The sequence below is a fragment of the Elgaria multicarinata genome, chromosome 3 (assembly GCF_023053635.1).
Source record: "Elgaria multicarinata webbii isolate HBS135686 ecotype San Diego chromosome 3, rElgMul1.1.pri, whole genome shotgun sequence".
In the NCBI taxonomy this organism is placed as follows: Eukaryota; Metazoa; Chordata; class Lepidosauria; order Squamata; family Anguidae; genus Elgaria; species Elgaria multicarinata.
This window is the reverse complement of record NC_086173.1, coordinates 147,393,262-147,414,116: the sequence shown is the minus strand read 5'-3', so window position 1 is coordinate 147,414,116 and position 20,855 is coordinate 147,393,262. Positions and strand designations below refer to the sequence as shown.

At 44.4% G+C, this 20,855-nt stretch overlaps 1 protein-coding gene and 1 long non-coding RNA gene across 2 annotated transcripts; both read right to left on the bottom strand.

Moving 5' to 3' along the window:
- Nucleotides 1-1,827: 1,827 nt before the first annotated feature.
- Nucleotides 1,828-6,604, bottom strand: LOC134395979 (uncharacterized). The gene is made up of 3 exons (XM_063122272.1): nt 6,010-6,604; nt 3,349-3,425; nt 1,828-1,905 (listed from the first exon to the last, which is right to left on the bottom strand). The coding sequence occupies exons 1-3, from the start codon at nt 6,488-6,490 to the stop codon at nt 1,855-1,857; spliced, it is 609 nt and encodes a 202-aa protein (XP_062978342.1). The 5' UTR covers nt 6,491-6,604; the 3' UTR covers nt 1,828-1,854.
- A 5,967-nt stretch (nt 6,605-12,571) lies between these two features.
- LOC134395980 (uncharacterized) lies at nt 12,572-19,000 on the bottom strand. The gene is made up of 3 exons (XR_010025239.1): nt 18,922-19,000; nt 17,545-17,594; nt 12,572-12,933 (listed from the first exon to the last, which is right to left on the bottom strand). It is a non-coding gene; the product is annotated as an uncharacterized LOC134395980 (long non-coding RNA).
- Between the last annotated feature and the right edge of the window lie 1,855 nt (nt 19,001-20,855).

Sequence of the window (20,855 nt, the reverse complement as noted above, 5' to 3'; positions counted from 1 at the left end):
AAAATGGTCAAATCCTGGCAATATTATATAGGAAGAAACGACAGGATTTAGCTACTGCCTCGATGTGAGGAGTAAAGGAGAGCGAGGAGTCAAATATAAAGCCAAGACTACGAGCTTCCTTGACCGGAGTAAGCGTGACATCGTTGACAGTAAGAGAGAATGAGAGGTGAGGAGAAGGTTTAGGAGGAAAAACAAGCAGTTCAGTCTTTGCCATGTTAAGTTTCAAACGACGATGAAGCAGCCAGGCTGAGATATCTGAAAGACATGCCGAGATACGATCGTGAACATCTGGAGAAAGTTCCGGAGATGAAAGATATAATTGTGTATCATCGGCATACAGGTGATATTGGAGGCCGTGAGATTGAATAAGCTTGCCCAAGGGCAGCATGTATAGAGAGAACAACAACGGGCCAAGCACCGAGCCTTGAGGAACCCCAACTGAAAGGGGAAAAGAGGAGGACGAGCTGCCGTTAGCCGACACGCTGAAAGAGCGACCCTCTAGATAGGAGGCAAACCAGTTATAGACAGAGCCACAGAGTCCAAGGTCATGGAGGGAATCTAAGAGAAGATCGTGATCAACCGTGTCAAAGGCTGCGGTTAGATCAAGGAGAATAAGAACGGAATAATGGCCTTTAGACTTGACAGTAAGAAGATTATTGGTGATCTTGGTAAGGGCTGTTTCAGTGGAATGCAAAGGACGGAAGCCAGATTGAAAGGGATCCAGAGCAGAGTTATTAGAGAGAAAGTCAAGACAACGAGAGTAGACCAGACGTTCAGCAGCAACCTCAGGGATGATGATGATTGCATTTATATCCCACATTTTTTCCTCCAAGGAAATGCAAAGTGGCATATGGCACGAGCCACACCAAGCACGATATAGCACTATGAAAGTGGTATACGGTATGTGTCAATGGTATATGGTATGTGTCAATGGGCCCCAACAGTTCTCAGTGCACTTCAATACTACTATAAAGCAGTAGTGTGGCTCCTGCCTTTTATATACCACTTTCATACCACTTTCATAGTGCAATATCCAGCTTGGTGTAGATCTTGCCCAAGATAACTTACATGGTCCTCATCCTTTCCATTTTATCCTCACAACAACCCTGTGAGGTAGGTTAGGCTGAGAGTCAGTGACTGGCCCAAAGTCACCCAATGAGGTTCATGGTTGAGCAGGGACTAGAACCCAGGACTCCTGAGTCCTAGTCCAACACTGGCTCTCTATAGAGTAAGTTTTGTATTTGAACACTTTTTTTAAAAATATAGAAACAAAACTTGTATTGACTTTATTTGCAGGTGAACAAAACAGGCTGTTTATTGCTGGAATAACACTTAGGCAGGAACTGGAAATCTTTCCGGGGTGCAGTCTTGCTGCTGCACATAATAATATGAGGTTCTACATTTACCCCAATACTGATCATATTCCTACAGAAACATCTGGGATTTTGATGGGCGAGAATAGAGCTGATCAGGTCACATTCCCAGAACTTTCCCCAAACCACGGTTCCTTGGGAGAAGCTATGACCTGACCAGGAAGCAAACCTACTTTCAGATCTAGTGTTTTTGTGCTCGTGCTGTAGCATGATTAATAAATATACCCACGTCATGTGTACATTACTAGACAGTGCTTTCCACAACAAAACTCTGTGTGATCTCTCAGTGATCCGTAGACTTTGTGGCCTACTCTCCCTGAAGAGGGCCACCCTACAAGGAAGTCCCGTGCCTTCCCACACCCAACATTCTTTCCAAAGTAGCCCCCAGTTACCATTTTTCAGGCCGTCTATAGCGTAGAGTTCTTTTGAAGCTTGACAAGGTCTTTGTTTCAAATGGGTTTGGACAAGTGGGTGTGTTCAGTTACGAAGTTGAGTAGATGACCACAATGAAGAACATTACACAATAGATTACCTTGGAGAGGAACAGAGAGAAAACCAATAAGTGTTGTTATGTGTAACAATATATTCAGCTGTAAGCCAACAAACAGAACCCTGCAGTCCTGACACCCAAAATCCCTTCCTTCTGTTTAAGCCTCTACACAACACTTAATGTTTCTATCTGACAACATTCCTTCTCACCGTGGATGTAAGAAGAGGTAGTATCCAGGAGAATATATATTCTGTAGATCCATGATTGGTCCACACAAGCACAAAATCTGATATTTGGCACAGAATTCAACACTGAGAATATTACCTTTCATAAAAAATAATAAAAGGTTCTAGTCCCCTTAGTCCATAGATATGCAACTTATGGCCCTTCAGATCTTTTAGCCTATAACTCCCATCATCCCTCACACAATTATGCTGGCTGAGGCTTATGGGAGTTGTAGGCAAAGTATCGGGAGGGTCACACTCCTGCTTAGCCGTAACTCGTTAGACCTCAACTTCTGTTAAAATGGATCCCGATTGCAAACAACTATATATTTGCTGACATTCATTCTCTTGCCTCTACATTCTATCCCACACACCCTGGCTGGCTCCATGTATACTCAGGAGTAACTCCTCCATTTCACTTTGAGCATGTGAGCAAGAGAAGGAGTCTGTTAATTAAAATCTTCACAGCTACAAAGGAGCACAGCTGAGAGAGGATGGGCGCTTGTTGATTCCAAGCTGTGTAGCGGCATTCTTTTACTGCTGCGGAGGTGAGCAGAAGCGGGGGGGGGGGGGACGACTTTCAGAGCCCAATAGTTAGTCACTATCTGCTGTGCACTGTGGCTGTGTATCCGATCCTGTGAAGTTTCGGGATATTCCAAATTAAATCGTGCACATGTATCACTGTGGTTGTCGCTTCACAACTGCAATGCTGTGGGGTTTTTTTTGGGGGGGGGGATCAGCAGTGAAAGTGGTGCTGTGTGGATGTCCCTCAGGTGTGTACGGACCCTCAGAATGTGCCAACCAGTGTGTGGAGCTCCCATTACAATTGCCAACAGGTGGCTCATGTACCTATCTCTTGTCCTCCTGCTCCCCCTCCTATTAAGGCCTATTTTCAGCAGATAAACAGGAACTCCCTGCGCACAGCTTGCAAGGAAAGGAGACAGTGGGAGTGCAAGCAGATAGGGAGGATGGGGAGGAGGAAAGGCAGTTAGATCAAGGCCCAAATTATCCCTCCCAACTATAGCTCCACCCACCACCAAAAATTCCTCTGCCCACTCCAGGTGCTTTGATGGTTCAGTATGGAGAAAGAAGGCAGAGAAAGAATCATTTTTCATCTTCCTCATGCGACTATTCTATATCATCCTTATTTACTTATTTATTTATTACATTTATATACTGCCCCATAGCCAAAGCTCTCCCATTATTTAAGGGTACCAGATCTTACAATCAGCCATAATCCATGCGGCACGTCCATCCTTACCATGCAAAGTCCTACGGCCAGGACAAGGGTGACTGTGATGCCGATGAGCATGATGGACCAGTATGACAGAGGAATCACTGCAAGCAGCAAGAAGAGAAAGGATGAGCAGTCAAAACCTTTGCAGGCTTTTCAGTGTTTCATTCAGAGCTGAACCGGGGCTCTGCCCTGTGCTGCTATGAAAACTGTTCTCAATGCTGCCTTAGCTTATTCTTTGATGATGTGAACTAAGCACAGTACTCTGGGCATGTGCAGAGTCCCCTTCAGCTGTAGGACTGGGTACAAACTTTCTGTGGTGTTTTGTGCTACCATCCTTACTCTGGCCTATGTCGTTGGTATTGCTCTAGCTAACTCCTGGCCTGCTGATTGGATTACCAGCAATCAACACAGACCCCATGTGGCTTGCAAATGTGAGGTGCTCTGTACAAATCAACATTTACAATTGTTTTAGCCTCCCCAAAAAAGTACACTAGCATTTTCATCTTCATTTCTTCTCTTCCACCGCACACTCCCAATATGCAATTTTTTGAATGAACTGATAAAGCTTTTCTAAAACGTTATCAGTAAAATTGTGTGTGGGGATTGGGTGTGTCTGTTTCATGTCTGAATAAACTGTTGTCGATAACACTCCCCACTCATAGAAAGCTAGCGTGTCAGAGAGAACGCTTCAGCATAGCCTCCTCTACAACTTGGTAGTTTTCTATATAGGGAGGGGTTCTTTTTCCCACAGGGGAGTACATGCAACTCACCACCTGCATTGCAATGGTACAGCCCAGAAAAAGCATTCCCACTTGACTGTGTTGATTGATTGCATTAATTGGCCCAGGCTGGGAGCGACTGAGTGTGCCAAGGCCAGCGTTATAGGCATTGTGACATGGCTTGAAATGCGACTCTGTCTGCTACATTGGATCCCTGTGCTTTGGGGCACTGCAGCCCACTCCTCAACTGCCCTGTGGCTTGGTGAGCCTCAACAAGGCCTTTTTTATCACTCTGACTCCAGAATACCTCAATTTCATCCTCTTCTTCTTTCACGCCTGACTGTAAACTCCTCCACTTAGAGCTGGATGAGCTACATTTCTACTCCCTGGACCCCAAACAAACCTCACCTATAGATCCAAGCCAGTGCATCACCCACTGCTCTCTCTGCTACCACTGGGACCCTTTGCCCATCCCTTCCTTGCATTACACACATGATCATTCTTTCATCTCCAGGTCTTCTTGACCAGAAGAAGGTTGGGCACGAAGGCAGCATTGAGAAAGTGAAGCCCCACCTGCTGCAGTAGCAGAAGAACTGCACACAGAACAAAGTCTTGCCTAGGAAGAGGCCTAGCATTGTGAAAAGGATCAGCTTAGAGCGTGCTAGGGCAGCCCATGCAACAACTAGCTGAGATGGATTAATGGTGATGACCTCCCACATAAATTAAGGAAGGAAAGGAACCTCTCGTGCAAGCACTGAGTCATTACTGACTCTTGGAGGGACACCAGCTTTTGCTGACGTTTTCTTGGCAGGCCTTACAGCGGGGTGGTTTGCCATTGCCTTCCCCGGCCGTTATTACCTTTCCCCCAGCTAACTGGGTGCTCATTTTACCGACCTCGGGAGGATGGAAGGCTGAGTTGACCCAAGCCGGCTGCCTGAAACCAGCTTCCGCTGGGATCGAACTCAGGCTGTGGGGAGAGTTTCAGCTGCAGAAACTGCTGCTTTACCACTCTGCGCCACACGAGGCTCTACATAAATTAAGCACACACAAATTCTAGTCCAGATCTACACCAAGCAGGATATAACACTATGTAAGTGGTTTGAAAACAGTATGTGGAATGCGTCATGGGCCCCAACTGTTGTCAGAGCACTTCAATACCATTATCAAGCAGTAGCGTAGATCCTGTGGAAGTTTTTCACAAAAGAAGAGCTCATAGCTCCTCAGCCTGTGCGTTTTTAGGGAGGCCTGCCAGTGCCTTCCAATCTAAGAACCAGGACTCTTATGCTTCACAGTGGTTGCCCAATCACACAGGATTATCCCAAAGATCAATATAGGACTCCTGGGCTCCATATTGCCAACAGGCATCTTGGGGCATCTGGCAAGGGATGGCCAGTTAGCAGGAAAGCAGTTAGCATTACAAAACCCAGGTTGTTGACAGAATATCAACTAGAGCAGATATGGGCAGACTTCAGTCTCATGGGATCGACTTGGTTTTTTTTGGCTAGGGTGAAGCTAGATGCAAAAATAGAAAGGGTGGTTCAGAAGGTGGAGCTAACTACTTACTGTATGTTGTGAGCTGTACTGGGATGATTACATATACAAGTACAAATCTATATCTGATTTAGTACAGATCAGTGATGCTAACAACTTAATTTAGAGTGCGGGAGGCCTTTTTTGCTGCTCAGTAACTGGAAGTTGGAAACCCTTGCCAATCTGTTGTAAATTATTCAATGATCTACTAGTAAATCCCAGGCCAGATCTACACCAAGCAGGATATAACACTTTGAAAATGGTTTGAAAATGGTATATGGAATACGTCCTGGGCCTGAACAGTTATCCTAACCATTTTAAACCATTATAAAACAGTAGTGCAGCTCCTGCCCTGGTCTATCTTCTGCTCACGACTGACCTAGAGAACTTGAAGCAATCAGGAAACAATCAAACACACACACCAAGTCTTGCTTACCTGGCTTGATGGTGCTGGCTTTTCCTTGGGAAGCTGAGGTAATCCCTCTGGGGGTGTCCATTGGAGTCTTTTTAGGAGTTGGGGCAATGGGGGCATTTTCTTTAGGTGGAGCAGGAAGGATCTCTTTATGAGTGGTGGTTGCTTCGACAGAGGGAGTGGCAGGAATCTCATCAGGAGGGAAAGCTGGGTGTGCTCCAGAAGTGGGAGTGGTGGGGGTCTTTCTAGGGACTGTGGCTGATGTCTTTCTGTGAATAATTGTGGGGGGTTCATATGCGGCAGTAGGGGTCTCTCGAATGGTGGTTTCAGTGGCATTTCCAGCTTGGGTGACAATGACTTCTACTCTTGGGGTGTCAATAAGTGACTCTTCTAGAGTAGTCAAGATGTGTTGATGAGCATCCTCAGTAGTATCAGTGGTTTCTCTAAATATGGCAGCAGCAAAAGTCTCTCGAGGACTGAAGGCTACAGTCTCATTTGGAGCCATGGGTGACCCTACAGTGGTGGGTTCTATGGTCTTTTGAAATGTAGCAATGTTGATCTCTCCAGGGGTTGCAGGTAAGCATTCCCCAGAGCTAGTACCACTGGTCTGTCCTGTGGACATGGGGACCTCTGTACTGATATCAGTGATCTCTCTTGATATGGCAGGGTTTGTCTCCTCTGGGCTGATGATGGAGGCCTCTTCTGGGACAATTTTAATCTCTCTAGGAGTGCTAACCCTGTTCTCTATAGCAGTAGTTTCTCTGGATTTGGAAGTGGGTCCCCTTGCACTATTGGTAATGAGTGCGCCTCTCATAGTATTGGAGCTCTCCGTATTGGGGGTGTCATTGGAATTGTCAAGGGTGGTGACAGCATCAGGGGCAGTGCTGTTGCTTCCAAAGACAATGGTGGTGTCCTCAAGAACTGTGGTGATTGCATTTTCAGGTGCAGGTGTGGTATTTTCAGGTGTGGTTGGGTGTCTAGAAGCACTGATAGTAGCACCATCTTCAAATCTGAGAGCCTCTCGAGGGAGACTGCTAGCTCTGGGACGGAATGTCTCCCCATGGACACTGATGGTGGTGACCTTTCCAGAAGGAAGTGCCTCATCCGTTTTGTTATTGTTGAAAGGTGTGAAGCTGATTTTCCCAGAGGAAGATGTACTGTTGATAGTAGTAGACATGGAAGTGATTTCTGCCGTGTCAGTAATTTTGATGAAGGGGATATTTCCAGATGTGTCCATCTGTTCAGAAAAACAAGTAGCTCCATGGGTGGATGTTTTGACAGGGATGATGATAGCTTCAGAGATGATGCCAATGGCAGATGTAGATATGGGGGACTCTATGAAGCTCATGGTTTCATGAGCAAAGGTCTGTCTAGGGGAAGTGATAATTCCAGATGAAGTAATTCCTCCAAGGACAGTTTTGGCTTCTGAGGTGGAATATTTTCCCAAGGCTGTCTTAGCACCAGACATGGGGGCCTTTCTGATGTCAGTTATGGCTGCCTTAGTGTTAGGGCCTTCAGGAGCAGTAGTGGCACCAAGGGCTGCAATCTCCTCAAGAGGAGTGGTGAATTGAGAAGAATGAGCCTCAGCAACTGCAAGGATGGTCCCAATAGCGGAGGTCTCTTTCATAGCGCCTTCAGAGTAGGGGCCAGGTGTTACACTAGAGATAATGTCTCTTGGATCAGTGGAGGTTCCAAGGACAGGCTCTGCTGAAGAGATGGCACTCAAGCTTAGCTCTTTTGGTTTCCTTAGAGATGCAGTCTCACTATGGGAAATGGTAATTTCATCAGCTAGAGTGACAGCAGCATCAAAAGGGAGTAATACAGCATCTTCTGTAAGTGCAGTGGACTCAGAAGTGGTCTTGGCAACTTCTTTAAGATTCATTTCATCTGCGGAATTCACTTCTGTGATAGGTGTCACTGCAAGGGGAATGGCTACTCCAGAGGTAGCGAGGTCTTCGGAAACAATACCTCCAGAGACAGAGGCAGAGTTTTCACTGTGGGCTGTGGTGGTATTGTTTATAGCATTCTTTATTTCAGCAGTATCTGAATTAATGACAGCTTGGGAGAAGTCACTGACAAAGGTTCCTTTGGTGGCCAAATTAGCCACAGGCAGGCATGTGGATTCAGAAGTTGATCTCTTTCTACAGGGTCTGGGGTGGTTAGTGGTAGAAGCTTCATACTGGGTGCTGCTGATGTCTTCAAGCATGAAACTGGAGACCTTTTTAACTCTTTTTTCTGGGCTGGTGTTGTCTCTGATAGTGTTTGTGACGACTCCACAGGCAGTCACAGCAGTACTGTGAATGTCTCCAAGAGCAGTGGTTATGTTTGTACCTCCTGGAGCAGTTATGTCAGTGATGGTGTCCCCAGGGGCTGTGGTAGCATCTCCAGGGACAGTGGCAGTGATCTCTTCAGGGGACTTAATAGCTATGATTACATATTTGCCATTAGGGAGGGCAGTGGCACTGTCATCAGTAGCTTCAGAAGTGGTGTGGTTATGTCCGGAGGCATTAGTAGTTACAGTCCCTCTGGATTCATTGGTACTTGTCCTTCCAAGAATAGGGGCAGCTCCAGGAGCAATGGTGATGGTGCTGAAGTCTGAAGAGATGGGAATGCTGCTGGTGGTGGTTCCAGTGTCAATGGACAAATCAGTTCCTTCGACAAATAGGGTGGGAGTGATGGGATTTCCAAAGGTAATACCTGTCCCAGGTATCCTAGAAGTATCACCCAATGAGGAAATGGTGCTCAGGTTTGGAGATAGCAGGTGTCCAGTGTCCCCATGGAGGCTACTGGCTAGAGTGCTGAATGTCTCAGCAGGAGAGCAGCTGTCAGAAAGGGGACTGACTTCCCCTAGAGGTGTGGTCACACAGATAGAGTTTCCAGATGAAAAAGTCTCTCTTGGTGGCACTGTCTCTTCAAGGGCAGGGGCCAAGGTCATTGTGTCCCATGGGACACTAGGAGCAGCGTTGAGGTCTCTTGGGCTGACACAGGGGCTGGTGATGTGATTGACATTTTCAGGGCTACTGGTGAAGGTGACATTGTTGGTGACTATGGCATCTAGGATATTAGCCATGGTGTTATCTCTGGTGACAGTTTGCATTTCAGATGTGGTGATAGTGGTGACATTTGCTCCAGTAGCAAAGCAGAATTTATCAGGGACTGCAGTGGGAGACTCAGAGATTGTGGGTTGATTCTGAATACTGATGCTCACAGAGGTGGCTGTGGAGTCATTCCTGGAAGTCAAAATCCTTTCACAGCTAGTGGTGGTCTCAAACACAGAAGTGGCATTATCAGGGCTAGAAACACTGTCACTCAGAGTACTGATGGTACTAACAGTGGCTGGTGCATCTGTAGTTTTGTAGTACTCAGAAGAGTAAATGCTGAGATTCTCTTTTGGAACAATGTTATCTACAGGGTCAGGAGTGTCTTTGAGGACTTGAGCCTCTTCAGTCCTTGTCCCAAGAGAAAGGGCTTCACTATGGGTTCTGGTATCTCCAAGACAACTAGTTACAATATTTTCTGAAGTAACTGTTTCACAGAGTTTAGGGCTCTCTTGAATGGTATTGGCAAATTTATCCCTAGAACCAATGGCAATATCTCCAGGGAAAACTTGGGTAGCCATGACAGCATCTCTAAGGGAAGCATCTGTGGATGTGGTAGAGATGATGAAACTATCTTCCAAAAGAGTAGTGGTGTTGACGAAGTCTTCCAATGGATTGAGAGCAGGAGACTCTCTGGATTTGTTGGTTGGAGGGATGTTAGGGCCTACAGAAGTTGCAATGCTGATGGTGTCTCCAGCAGCAAACACATAATCAATATTTCTGGAATCAGTGGTGTGTCTGGCATCTTCAGGGGTAGGAATGGCTTCTGATATACTTAGAGTAACTGAAGTCGCACTGGAGGCTGTTGATACAGAACTGTATAAAGATACAGCATCCATGTAGCTGGCAACGTTTTTTGTTTCTACTACCATGGGAGTATCACTCCAAATGTTTCTGTCTCCAGAGGTGCTAATAGCATTTTCTGTCAGGGATCTCTCACTTAGCATAGTGGCCTCAATAGTGATACATCCACTGCTGGTGGATTTATTAAAGTTGGATTCCAGCTCCAGGGTGGTGGGGATCTCACTGTCCACAGAAGCAAGTGTCTCCTCAAGGGTTGCACCCTCTGAAATATTAGTGGTGTAACCAAAGGCACTGGTGGTATCTCCTGGGTAGGTGCTGGCCTCTTGAGTTGCAGTTCCTACTGAGAATGAAGAGTTAGGAGTGGATATATGCCCGAGGACTGTGGTGGTTCCACTGTGAACAGAAGTAATTCCCTTTACATAGTGCATCTCCTCTGGAGTTTCAACAGAGGGATCTCCACTGTTATTTGTGTTGAAGAATACAGAACCAGCTGTGTTGGTAGTGGTTTCTTCCACAGCATCTGTGTTGATTTCTTCTAAGAGCAAAGAAATGTTAGGAACAGGACCACTGTTTGAGTTGGCAGCCACAGGAACAACTGTGATAGTATCTGAAGGTATTCTGCTGTCACCAGCAGTAGTAGCAGCACTGAACTTTCTGTCCTGTGTTGTGTCATGGGTAGAAGCGATGTCAGGACTGACAGACCTCTTATGGGTGTCTCCATAGGTGCTAGTGGAGTCAAGGACAGTCATTCCTCTGGAAAAAGTGAACGTCCCAGGTGTGACATCAACTGATGACCTGGAGCTCAGGTCTGAGGTTATTAGTTCTTCCAGGAGTGTATTCCCACCGTCACTGCTGCTGGCATGAGTTCTCATAGTCACAGCTGAAGGGGCAGCCTCAGTAAGTGTGTGGTTTCCTCTAAAGCCACTCATCTTTCCTAAAGTTGTGGTCAGAGTTGTGGCTGTGACACCATATGCAGAAGTCATGATATTATTACTGTCTTTTGGGCTGGTGACAATTTCAGAAGGGTTGGCAGTGATATTGTTGCCTGTGGTGTCTCCAAAGTCAACTGTGATTTTAGAGACTTCAGACATGAAGTTGGTAGTGCTTCTTCCACTGTGAGTGGTGGTCTTGCCAAGAACAGTGGGAGTCTCTGTAAGGACAGTGGTAGAAAACTGCCCACTAGCAGAAGTGGTGCCATTTCCAGAATCAATGTCCATCGCATCTCCTCCTGTGCAGAGAGCAGTATCTCTAGGGTCTATGGAAGTGATAGCGACATTCTCAAAAGCATTAGAGGCGCTTGGTGTGACAACCTCTTTCTCAAAATTAATTGTAGATGTTTCTCTAGATGCCATAGACTTGATGCCACCCTTAGAAACTGTTTTGGCAATAATATCTTCAGATGTTGTACCACTAGTGTTCTGAGGATCAGGAACAAATCTCATTGAAGTAGCAGTGTTACCATCTTCTAGGATGGTGGCTGTATTTCTAGCAGTAGGCTGTCTGGCAGCTTCAGTGACAACAATATTTGTAGGGATCATGTGGGTGATATCAGTGGTAGCAGTGTCCCCATGAGTAATGGTGGCATTTTCAAAAGCTATAGTGGTCTCACCAGTAATGATTTCTGAGGTTTTTCTGAGTTCTATGTTGGTAGAGTATCCTGTGGTATCCTGTGAGGAAGTAGTGGCAGTAAAATGTCCAGGAACATTCAAGATGGTATCTTGGGATGCACCAAAGGTTTCCCCAGAGGGAGTGGTGATAGTACCACCATCAAAAAGAGATTGGTTGATCTCGCTGTATACAGTGCCTGTATAATTCCCATAGATAGCATTGTTACCAAAGCCATCAATAGTAGTGTTGTGTCTAAGGGCAGTGTTCTTGTCAGAGGTAGTGCTAGCTTCTTCTTTGAAAACTGTAGTGGATTCACAGTTAGCACTGCCTTTTCCAGCGGTGACATCTCCAACTGTGTTTGTCAATGTATTTCCTTGAGTGGCTGTAGTTTTAGTACCCACAGAGATGGGGTTGACAGTACTATTTCTGAAAGAAGTAACAGTAGTGGTGTCTCCACAGGACTTTTTAAGGGCAGTGTTGAGAATCTCACCAGCTTCCTTTCCAGCAGATACTGTTAGTTCGATTTGGTTGACTTTTCCCGGAGGAGTGGTAATGGTGTCTTCTCTGGTTGTGTTATCTCCAGGACCTGTGATAGCAATATATCCAGCAGCACTAGTATTCTCAAGAGCATTAATGGAGCTAGGGGTAATACTGGAATTTTCAATATCAGGTGTGGTTTTCTCTTTAGAGATGGAAGACTTCCTGACATCTCTGGAAGGCAATATAGTGATAGTTTTCTCAGAACGGCTGAATTTGTTGCCTTTAACAGTAGCCATATTTCTAGGGGCTTTGTAGAAAGTGTCACATGTGGTGTTGGAGTTGATTATATTTTCAAGAACAGTGATGGTCTCCCTGATTGTGGAGGAAATGTTGTCACCAGAGCTAGTACTGATAAGGTATCTCTTCTTAGGTACATTACCAAAAGCTGTGGATTTATTATTTCTAGGAGTATTCAGTGTGTCCTCTTTGGAGATGAAAGAGGTCTCCCTACAGGAGACAACAGCTTCTCCAGAAATTGACTTGCTAGTCTCTTTGGAAGTGCTGGCATGGTTATTTCCAAAAGTGACATTGTCAACAGTGGAAGCTGTTTCTCCCAAAGCAGCTGTATTGTTCTCAAGGGTGGTGCTAATGTGGGTTTGAGATATGGTGTTTAAGTTAGGATGGGACATCATGGTATTTTCAGGTGGTGTGTCAAATGTGGATTCAGAAGCAATGGTGTCTTCATTACTGGCAGCTGTGCTCTGAAGTGTAGCTGTGATTGTTGTCAGCTCAGGCACAGTGTTTGTGCCCACTATACTAATCTCAGCCCGGTCCTCTGCTTGAACAGCGATGCTCCTCTCTTGAATGCTGGTTATCACTATCCCAGTATTGATCATTTCCCCTGTTTCTTCTGGGTCCATGTTCTAATCTTCAGAAATACATTCAGTGATAACAAAACCTGTGAGAGTACACAACAACAACAAGACAAATCCAACACTGAACCTTATTATTATTCCATTATCCATTTTCTTTAAAATTTTCTTGGCTCGCTGCTCTGACCATGTAACTCCACTTCTGAAATCTCTTCATTGGCTTCCAATTCACTTCAGAATCCAATATAAACTTCTCCTGTTGACCTACAAAGCTTTTCACTGTCTAACTCCTTCCTATCTCTCCTCTCTCATCTCACACTATTGCCCCGCTCGTGCTCTTCGCTCCTCTGATGCCATGTTTCTCGCCTGCCCAAGGGCCTCTACTTCCCTTGCTCGGCTCCGTCCATTTTCTTCTGCTGCCCCTTACGCCTGGAACGCTCTTCCAGAACATTTGAGAACTACAAGTTCAATTGCAGCTTTTAAAGCTCAGCTAAAAACTTTTCTTTTTCCTAAAGCTTTTAAATCTTGATTTTGTTCTGACTTTATACTGTTAGTTTTACCCTACCCAGTGCCTGTTTACCCTACCCTGTGCCTGTTTGCCTTCTCTTCCCCTCCTTATTGTTTTACTATGATTTTATTAGATTGTAAGCCTATGCGGCAGAGTCTTGCTATTTACTGTTTTACTCTGTACAGCACCATGTACATTGATGGTGCTATATAAATAATAATAATAATAATAATAATAATAATAATAATAATAATTTCTTTATGAGTTGTGAACCACAGCTGGGCCCAGGTGGTACTTCAACGTACCCAGTAATTTCACACCAACCATGGTTAAGACATCTGCCCAGCAAATGTTCACTGATTTGCCAGAGAAAGTTCACAAACAGGCAGTTTTAAATTTTGAAGTTCCAGGTTGAATCGTGACAGTCACCATAGTCATACTCTTGAAGGAGAGTCCAAAAATGCAGGCAGCTGTTTTGATCCAGTTCTAGCAATGCTCATCTCCACCAGAAGTGGTACTTTTGTTAAGCTAAAGGCTCTTAATTGCCCGTTTAAGACCAAGACACACACCCCTCAAATGCCTCACATTACAACAAAGGACAATATATTGTCCCAGGTTAGAGGCATCACTCTGACCTCAGACTGGATCCTAGGACCGAGGCATTTGAGCTCAGTCCTCCTTGCCTTCACTCCCTCATTGGGAGAGAATCACACCAGAGAGAATCACACCAGCTGCCTCTCTGAGGTCACAAGAGTGACCTCAGAGGGAACCTAAAGGAAACATTCCTGTGGACAGGGAGGGGCTTGCAGAGGTGGGCTTATGCCATATCCTGAGGTCTCTTTAGCCTCTTGCTTCCCCTTCGTGAAGCCTCAGTTAGATGGGCAAAAAAGCTCATCTAGCTGAAACGAAGAGTGGGAGGCACGCTGGAGGCAACATTCACCTCCGCCATGCCTCCCAATCTACACTGGATAGTCATAAGCATGTGACTTTGGAGGCTTATGGGTATTAAGGGTGGATCCCATAGGATTCTGCCCTTTGTCACTTAAAAGGCATCTAAGGTAGTGGACACTCCCAGACCCTGTGGCAGTAAACTCCATGTATTGTGTAAAGAAGTCCTTGTTTTTAAGCAGCTCTAAACCTGCTCCCAGTCAGTTTCCTAATCTTTAAGGAAGCATGAGAAATCATTTTTTTAACCAGAATTTAACCCGTGCTCATCTCCTGGAACCGAATGCAGACCCCAATGCAGTACATTTCCAAACTTGTGATGGAATTTGCAGAACAATTTCTTTTAAGTGTTTGCAAAACGTAATACATTTGAAAAATAAGGATGAGAAATGCATTCTTTTGAGAAATGTGTACGAACACGCTTTAATCAGTGGGAGAAAAATACATCCATTTAAAAATGTGCACAATTAATGCATATATTTGGGGAAAGACACACATTTTTCATGCAAAAAGGGGGGGGAAAAGCCTACACTCAACACACGCCCTGACTCCACCTCCTCTGTTCCATCTCCCTCCCACCCTTACTGACCCCACTGCCCTCCGTGCATTAGAAGAGAAGATCTGGAGCAAGAAGCCTGCTCTACATATGTAGGCTCCACCCCCTATGATTTAGAACCCAGGGTTCATGGAGGCAGCAAGCCCACATGCAGCTTTAGGCCTTCTCCAGTGCATGGAAGGGTTCGTGTCAGGGATGCCACACAGGGGGCAGCAGCAGCAGCAGCAAGCACAGCCCTGCTCTCCCCTCCCCACGAACCTAATGGTGCCAGGGAGTGAATGCTTGAACAGGGCTCATGTATCATGAGAAAGTGAGAAAATATTTCCCTCTCTCCACCCTGTGCATAATTTTAGAAGCTTCTGCCATGCCTCGCCACCAGGGACAGTGGTGTGGTGAATCTGCTCTAGATTTCAGTCAGAAAGAGACAGAACTCTAAAGGCTTTGCAAAGCACCTTGGATAGCTCATTTAGAGTTCTGGCTAAAACCAGGAGTGGATTCGCCACCCCACTGACATCACAGCCACCAGTCTCCACTGGACATGTCTTTCTTAGGGCTCCATCACACCAGCAATTTATCACACACTCCCCATGCCTGGTATGCAGTTTTGCAGCCCGATACCCACATGACGTTGTCCACATCCTGCACTCATTTCGGCTCTTATCCTCCATGTTTCATTGCTTTTTGGAGTGCAGAAAGTCTGGATTGTTTCCCTTCCCTGTGAAATGAATGCTCTCCTCCCTCCTGTGTATTTCTGTGGTTGTGTTCTGTTGACCACCCCGTTCTTTGTTGGGGGGGTGTTTAAGGGAGGTCTCACTAACAAAAGAGGAGGGTGGTGCAGTTCTCCACTCAACCATGAAGGGGGAGGGAGAGAGGTCCCATTTAACTCTGTGTTCTTACTCCTGAGTAGGCATGACCAGGGGTACATTTTCACCTTAAAAGCAATGTGGAAAATGCACCCTCCTTGCTCACAGCTCCCTCATTTTTAAAGATAAAAGAGATCAAAATTGGCACAGTGATAGCTCTTAAGTAGAGTTTTCAGCATGCTAAGTTTGAATGAGATTGGTCCATCCCTTGATCTTTTAGGATTTTAAAATCCCTCCTTAAACCCTTTTCCTGGTAGTCTGCAAGTGCGAAGGATCAATCCTTTGATCATGCTAAGCTGTGCATTTCCAAGTTTATAAAATAGCAACCTGCTGGTCCCCTCACTCAAGAGTAAATCCCATTGATTTCAACTGAATTTACATCTAATTCATACTGAAATCCCATGCATGCTTACCTTTGAGTAAACCCCATTTTAGTAAGTCTGTCTCTGTCCAATGGGGTTTACTCAAAGATAGGCATGCACTGGGTTTTAGTATGAATTGGATGTAAATGCAGTTGAAATCAATGGGATTTACACAACCCTGCAACCCTTTCCAGTTTGCTCTCCAAAGCCTCCAGGTAGGGTGAGGGGAATGGGTGTATTATTATTATTATTATTATTATTATTATTATTATTATTATTATTATTATTTTATTTATATAGCACCATCAATGTACATGGTGCTGTACAGAGTAAAACAGTAAATAGTGAGACCCTGCCGCATAGGCTTACATTCTAATAAAATCATAGTAAAGCAATAAGGAGGGGAAGAGAATGCAAACAGGCACAGGGTAGGGTAAATAGGCACAGGGTAGGGTAAAACTAACAGTATAAAGTCCGAACAACATCAAGTTTTAAAAGCTTTAGGAAAAAGAAAAGTTTTTAGCTGAGCTTTAAAAGCTGCAAATGAACTTGTAGCCTAGGCAACAGGGAATAACAACAAAAGTATGTGGTAGAGAGACACAGTTTTCCCAAAGTGAGTTCAGTAACAAGAGAAGCTACTTCCTTGGGACCACAATACCTGACAGAACGCCTCTCCCAACATGAACCTACCTGCTCACTATGCTCAACAACTAAGGTCCTCCTCCGAGTGCCTACTGCGAGGGAAGCTCGGAGGATGGCAACAAGGGAGAGGGCCTTTTCAGTGGTGGCCCCCCAATTATGGAATGATCTCCCCGATGAAGCTCGCCTGGCACCAACATTGTTATCTTTTCAGCACCAGGTTAAGACCTTTCTCTTCTCCCAGGCATTTAACAACATGAGCTGAGTTTGTTTTTAACCGACCCCCCCGACTCCAGAATAGCTGTTTTTATAAGGATACTGTTGTTTTTATGCTTTTTATGTTTTTAAACTTCGTATATTTGTTTTTAATGTTTAATGTTTTTAACTTTTGTAAACCGCCCAGAGAGCTTCAGCTATGGGGCAGTATATAAATGCAATAAATAAATAAATAAATTCCTAGGAAAAAGCAGTGCAAGACCAGGAGTGCCCCATGTCGATTACTAGGGAGGGGGAGGTGTCCAACTACCACCAACCAATGAACTGCAGGGGGAGGTACTAAGGAGATCCGAGAGTGCATCTCAACGGAACAACAGCAATACGCTGGTGCGCAGGAGAGGAGAGGTGTAAAGATGAATAAAACGTAAAAGTGCAAAGGTGTAAGTGCTCAGACTTTCATACGCTAAGGCGGATAATTCGAGGGCAAACCAGGTCAAACGTGCAGGTGTGATGGAGCTCTCAAACTAAAAAAGCTTCAAATGCACTTTAGCCTATCCTTGAAGGTCCCTGGTCCCTGCTACATCGCAGTCTGTTTATCTGGTACATACCTACTCTTCCTTCCTTGTTCAGGAATCCCAAATGATTTTGTTGTTCAGTTCTGAAAGAAACCACAAAAATACATGCAACTAGAAGAAAGAGTAGTCATTATTATTATCATCATCATTCCTGGAGCATTTAGCTTTGCTTGTTTGTTTCCTTACCAACACCGTATCTTAGAGTGTTTGTCCCACATCTTATTCCCATTGGAATGCCGTGCGTCTTCACGTCCACATTTGCCTCCTAAATGCATCTTCCAAGTGTGCATTTTGGTTGCATACCTTAATGCTCTCCGGGGAAGAACCTCTGCATATCAGGTTATTTAGGTTGTGTATAAGGCTGCCGTTTCCACAAAAACAGTCCCTGAGGAAACAAGCACAACAGCCCTGCCTAGGGATCTAAAGGGGTAAATGCAATGAGAGGTGTTACACTTTAATATAAGAACATAAGATAAGCCCCGCTGGCTCAGACCAAAGTGGTAGATCATCTGCTTTGCATGCAGAAGGCCCCTGGTTTGATCTCCAGGTAGGGCAGAAACGAATCCTGCTTGAACCCTGGAGAGCTGCTGCCAGTAAGTGTCTACAATACTGGGTAGATGGACCAATGGTCTGACTCAGTAGAAGGAGCTTCCTATGTTCCTGATTGAGTCCACAATGGCCAACTAGATGCTCCATCAGAAGCCCACAAGTAGGACATGAGGGCAATAGCCATCTCCTGCTGTTGTTCCCCAGCAACTGGTATCCAGAGACAAATCGCCTCTGATCCTGCCTTCATGATTTTTTCAAACTTGATGGACATCACTGAGTAGAATAAGACGACACAGATGCCTACCTCTGGAGTAAACTGATCTACTGAAATATGTGTCCATGTCAGTACAGGCGAGTCCTTCAGTGAAGGAGAGGAAAAGAATTAAAGCGGAGAAAGGGGGCAGGGGCAGATCTTAGTAACATCCATGAGAAGCTGGAAGTTAGTATTTCATTGATGTGATTTGAGAACTATATGATGGATGGATAGACTGAAAATACAGAAAAAAATACTGTTGCTAGTTTAAGAGAGACATGGATAGGATCAGGCAGATAGACAGAAAGCAGAGGTGCATGATAAACTGAAAAGGGTATCCATGTTCTAGTGATAAATATAATAGAGAAACAGTTTGAAAATCCATGTGAAAGTATATTGAAATGGACAGATATAAAACAGAAAAAAACAGATTGTATGGATGGAATAACAACAACAACAATGATCATAATGTTTATTGTTTCAATTGGGGATTATAACAGCTGAATACTGAATGGATAAAAGATCAGCAGTAAAACAGATATAATAAGTCAGAAATCATCACTATACAACACGCAGCATAGATTAGATAGACAGACAGATATACGTACTTTCCATTTTCCAGGCGGCATTCAGTCTGAAAGCAGGAGTAGAAATAAGACAATCTCTGCAGTGTGTCACCTAAATATCTGTGAGACGCATGCAGCCTTATTTCTCTTTAAATAGAAACTGTTCATCACAGGGAATATAAACCAATTATTTCAAGCCTCCTTAATTTTGCCTCCGTGACCCCCATCAGGTTTGGCACATGGCAAAAGATGAAGACAAGGACAGGCAGGTGATGAGTTTACAAACAGAGGCAGCATTGCGGAACCTCCTGGGCTCTTTCTCAAACTTTATCATAAGGTCCTTCTATAAATCAAGCCTCCACAGCCAGCAGTTTATTCTTACCTGAACTGGCAGGGAATGATGGGTGCTGTAGCCCAACATATCTGGACAGCACCAGGCTGGGGAAGGCTACTCTAGGAGCTGAAGCAAAAGCAGAGGATTCCACAGAACATAGCAAAAACAAACAATGCAAAAAGTACTAAGGACCCTAAAAGTTGTTGTTGAAGAATTAATACAATAATGTTTGTGAAAGTGAATATATTTGAGTCCAATACAAATATAAGTACCTCAAAAGATGTAGAAATATATCAGTGGAATTAGGAATGTGGAATTTTACAAGTATACCGGTTCTTATTCTGGTTAGTCTCAGTTGGTTCCAGTGAACTCAGGGTTAATTAAAACACATTACAGTTCTTAAGAATTTTGTATTAACTACACACTGAGAGTATGTGAAGGTTTATATACTGCGATTAAGCAAAAATCTCACCCTCGAGGTTATGAGGAAACTCCCTGGAGAGAACTTTCCATAGGGAGATAATTCTCAACTCATGGACATGCCCCTTGTTTTAACCTTCAGTTGTCGAAATAACAACAACCCACCAGTTAGTAAAATATTAATTTTTATAAACTCGCACAAAACCTCCTTAGAGAAAATTTATCTTTAGAGGAGAATGGGCTACTAACTGAGACCAGTATCATGCAAGAAACAGTTTACTCTAGGAGGTGGCCAACACTTGTACAAAAAGACCCACTTCTGTGATCCATGTGTGAAATGCAGCTGAGTAACAATGTATCCAAGAGGCTGAAATTTCTTTGCATCCAATTATCTTTCCACTGATGCGGTAAGAATGATTGAAGAGTTAGGGAAACAAGAGGTAATCACAACCGCCACCTCATTCCGGTGTCTGACACTTGATAATTCAACCTACTTTTCCTTGAGAGAAAGGACAAACTTTGTAACTGGAGCAAACAGCACAGGGCAGGAACAATGCATAAACTCATTTAAATTATGTCCTCAATTTTGAGACATCCCTGCCCCCAATGTTTAAAATGTCTTGCTCCAATTTCTTTTGTTCCAGGAAGAGGAAGCAGGATTGGGTCTCCTGGAGCACTGAAGAGCCTCCAGTTATTTATTTATTTGCTAGATTTATAACCATCTTTTTGACCAAAGACTTCATAGTGGCTCACAATATTAATAATTATTAATATATTTTAATATAATTGTAGGGGAAATTGTTATCCCTCTCTTTGGCACACTTTCAGTATTGGCATACCATGCTGAGATGTGCTAGAACACAGGATAACACTTTTAAGATAAAGCCTTGCTAAGTAACATCTTGGTACTTGCTGGCCAATGCCTTGGAATGTGCTGACGCACTGACTCAAGAGCCACAGAATACAATACAGTATTGAAGACACTATGCTGTGATCACGTATTTCCTTAACCCTTATATGGTATATTCGTGCTGAACACACACTAACCAACACCTCTTGTGCACCCCCTGTGCACGAGGTAATCATGCATTTAACATGCTGTACTTAACAACCAATCATAGCTTGTATACAAGAAATGTAACCACTTAGTTCTTAATAAAACCAGGACGGGGCCGCCTGTTTGGGATGCCTCCCCTTCATGCAGTTGGACTCCTTGCCAGTT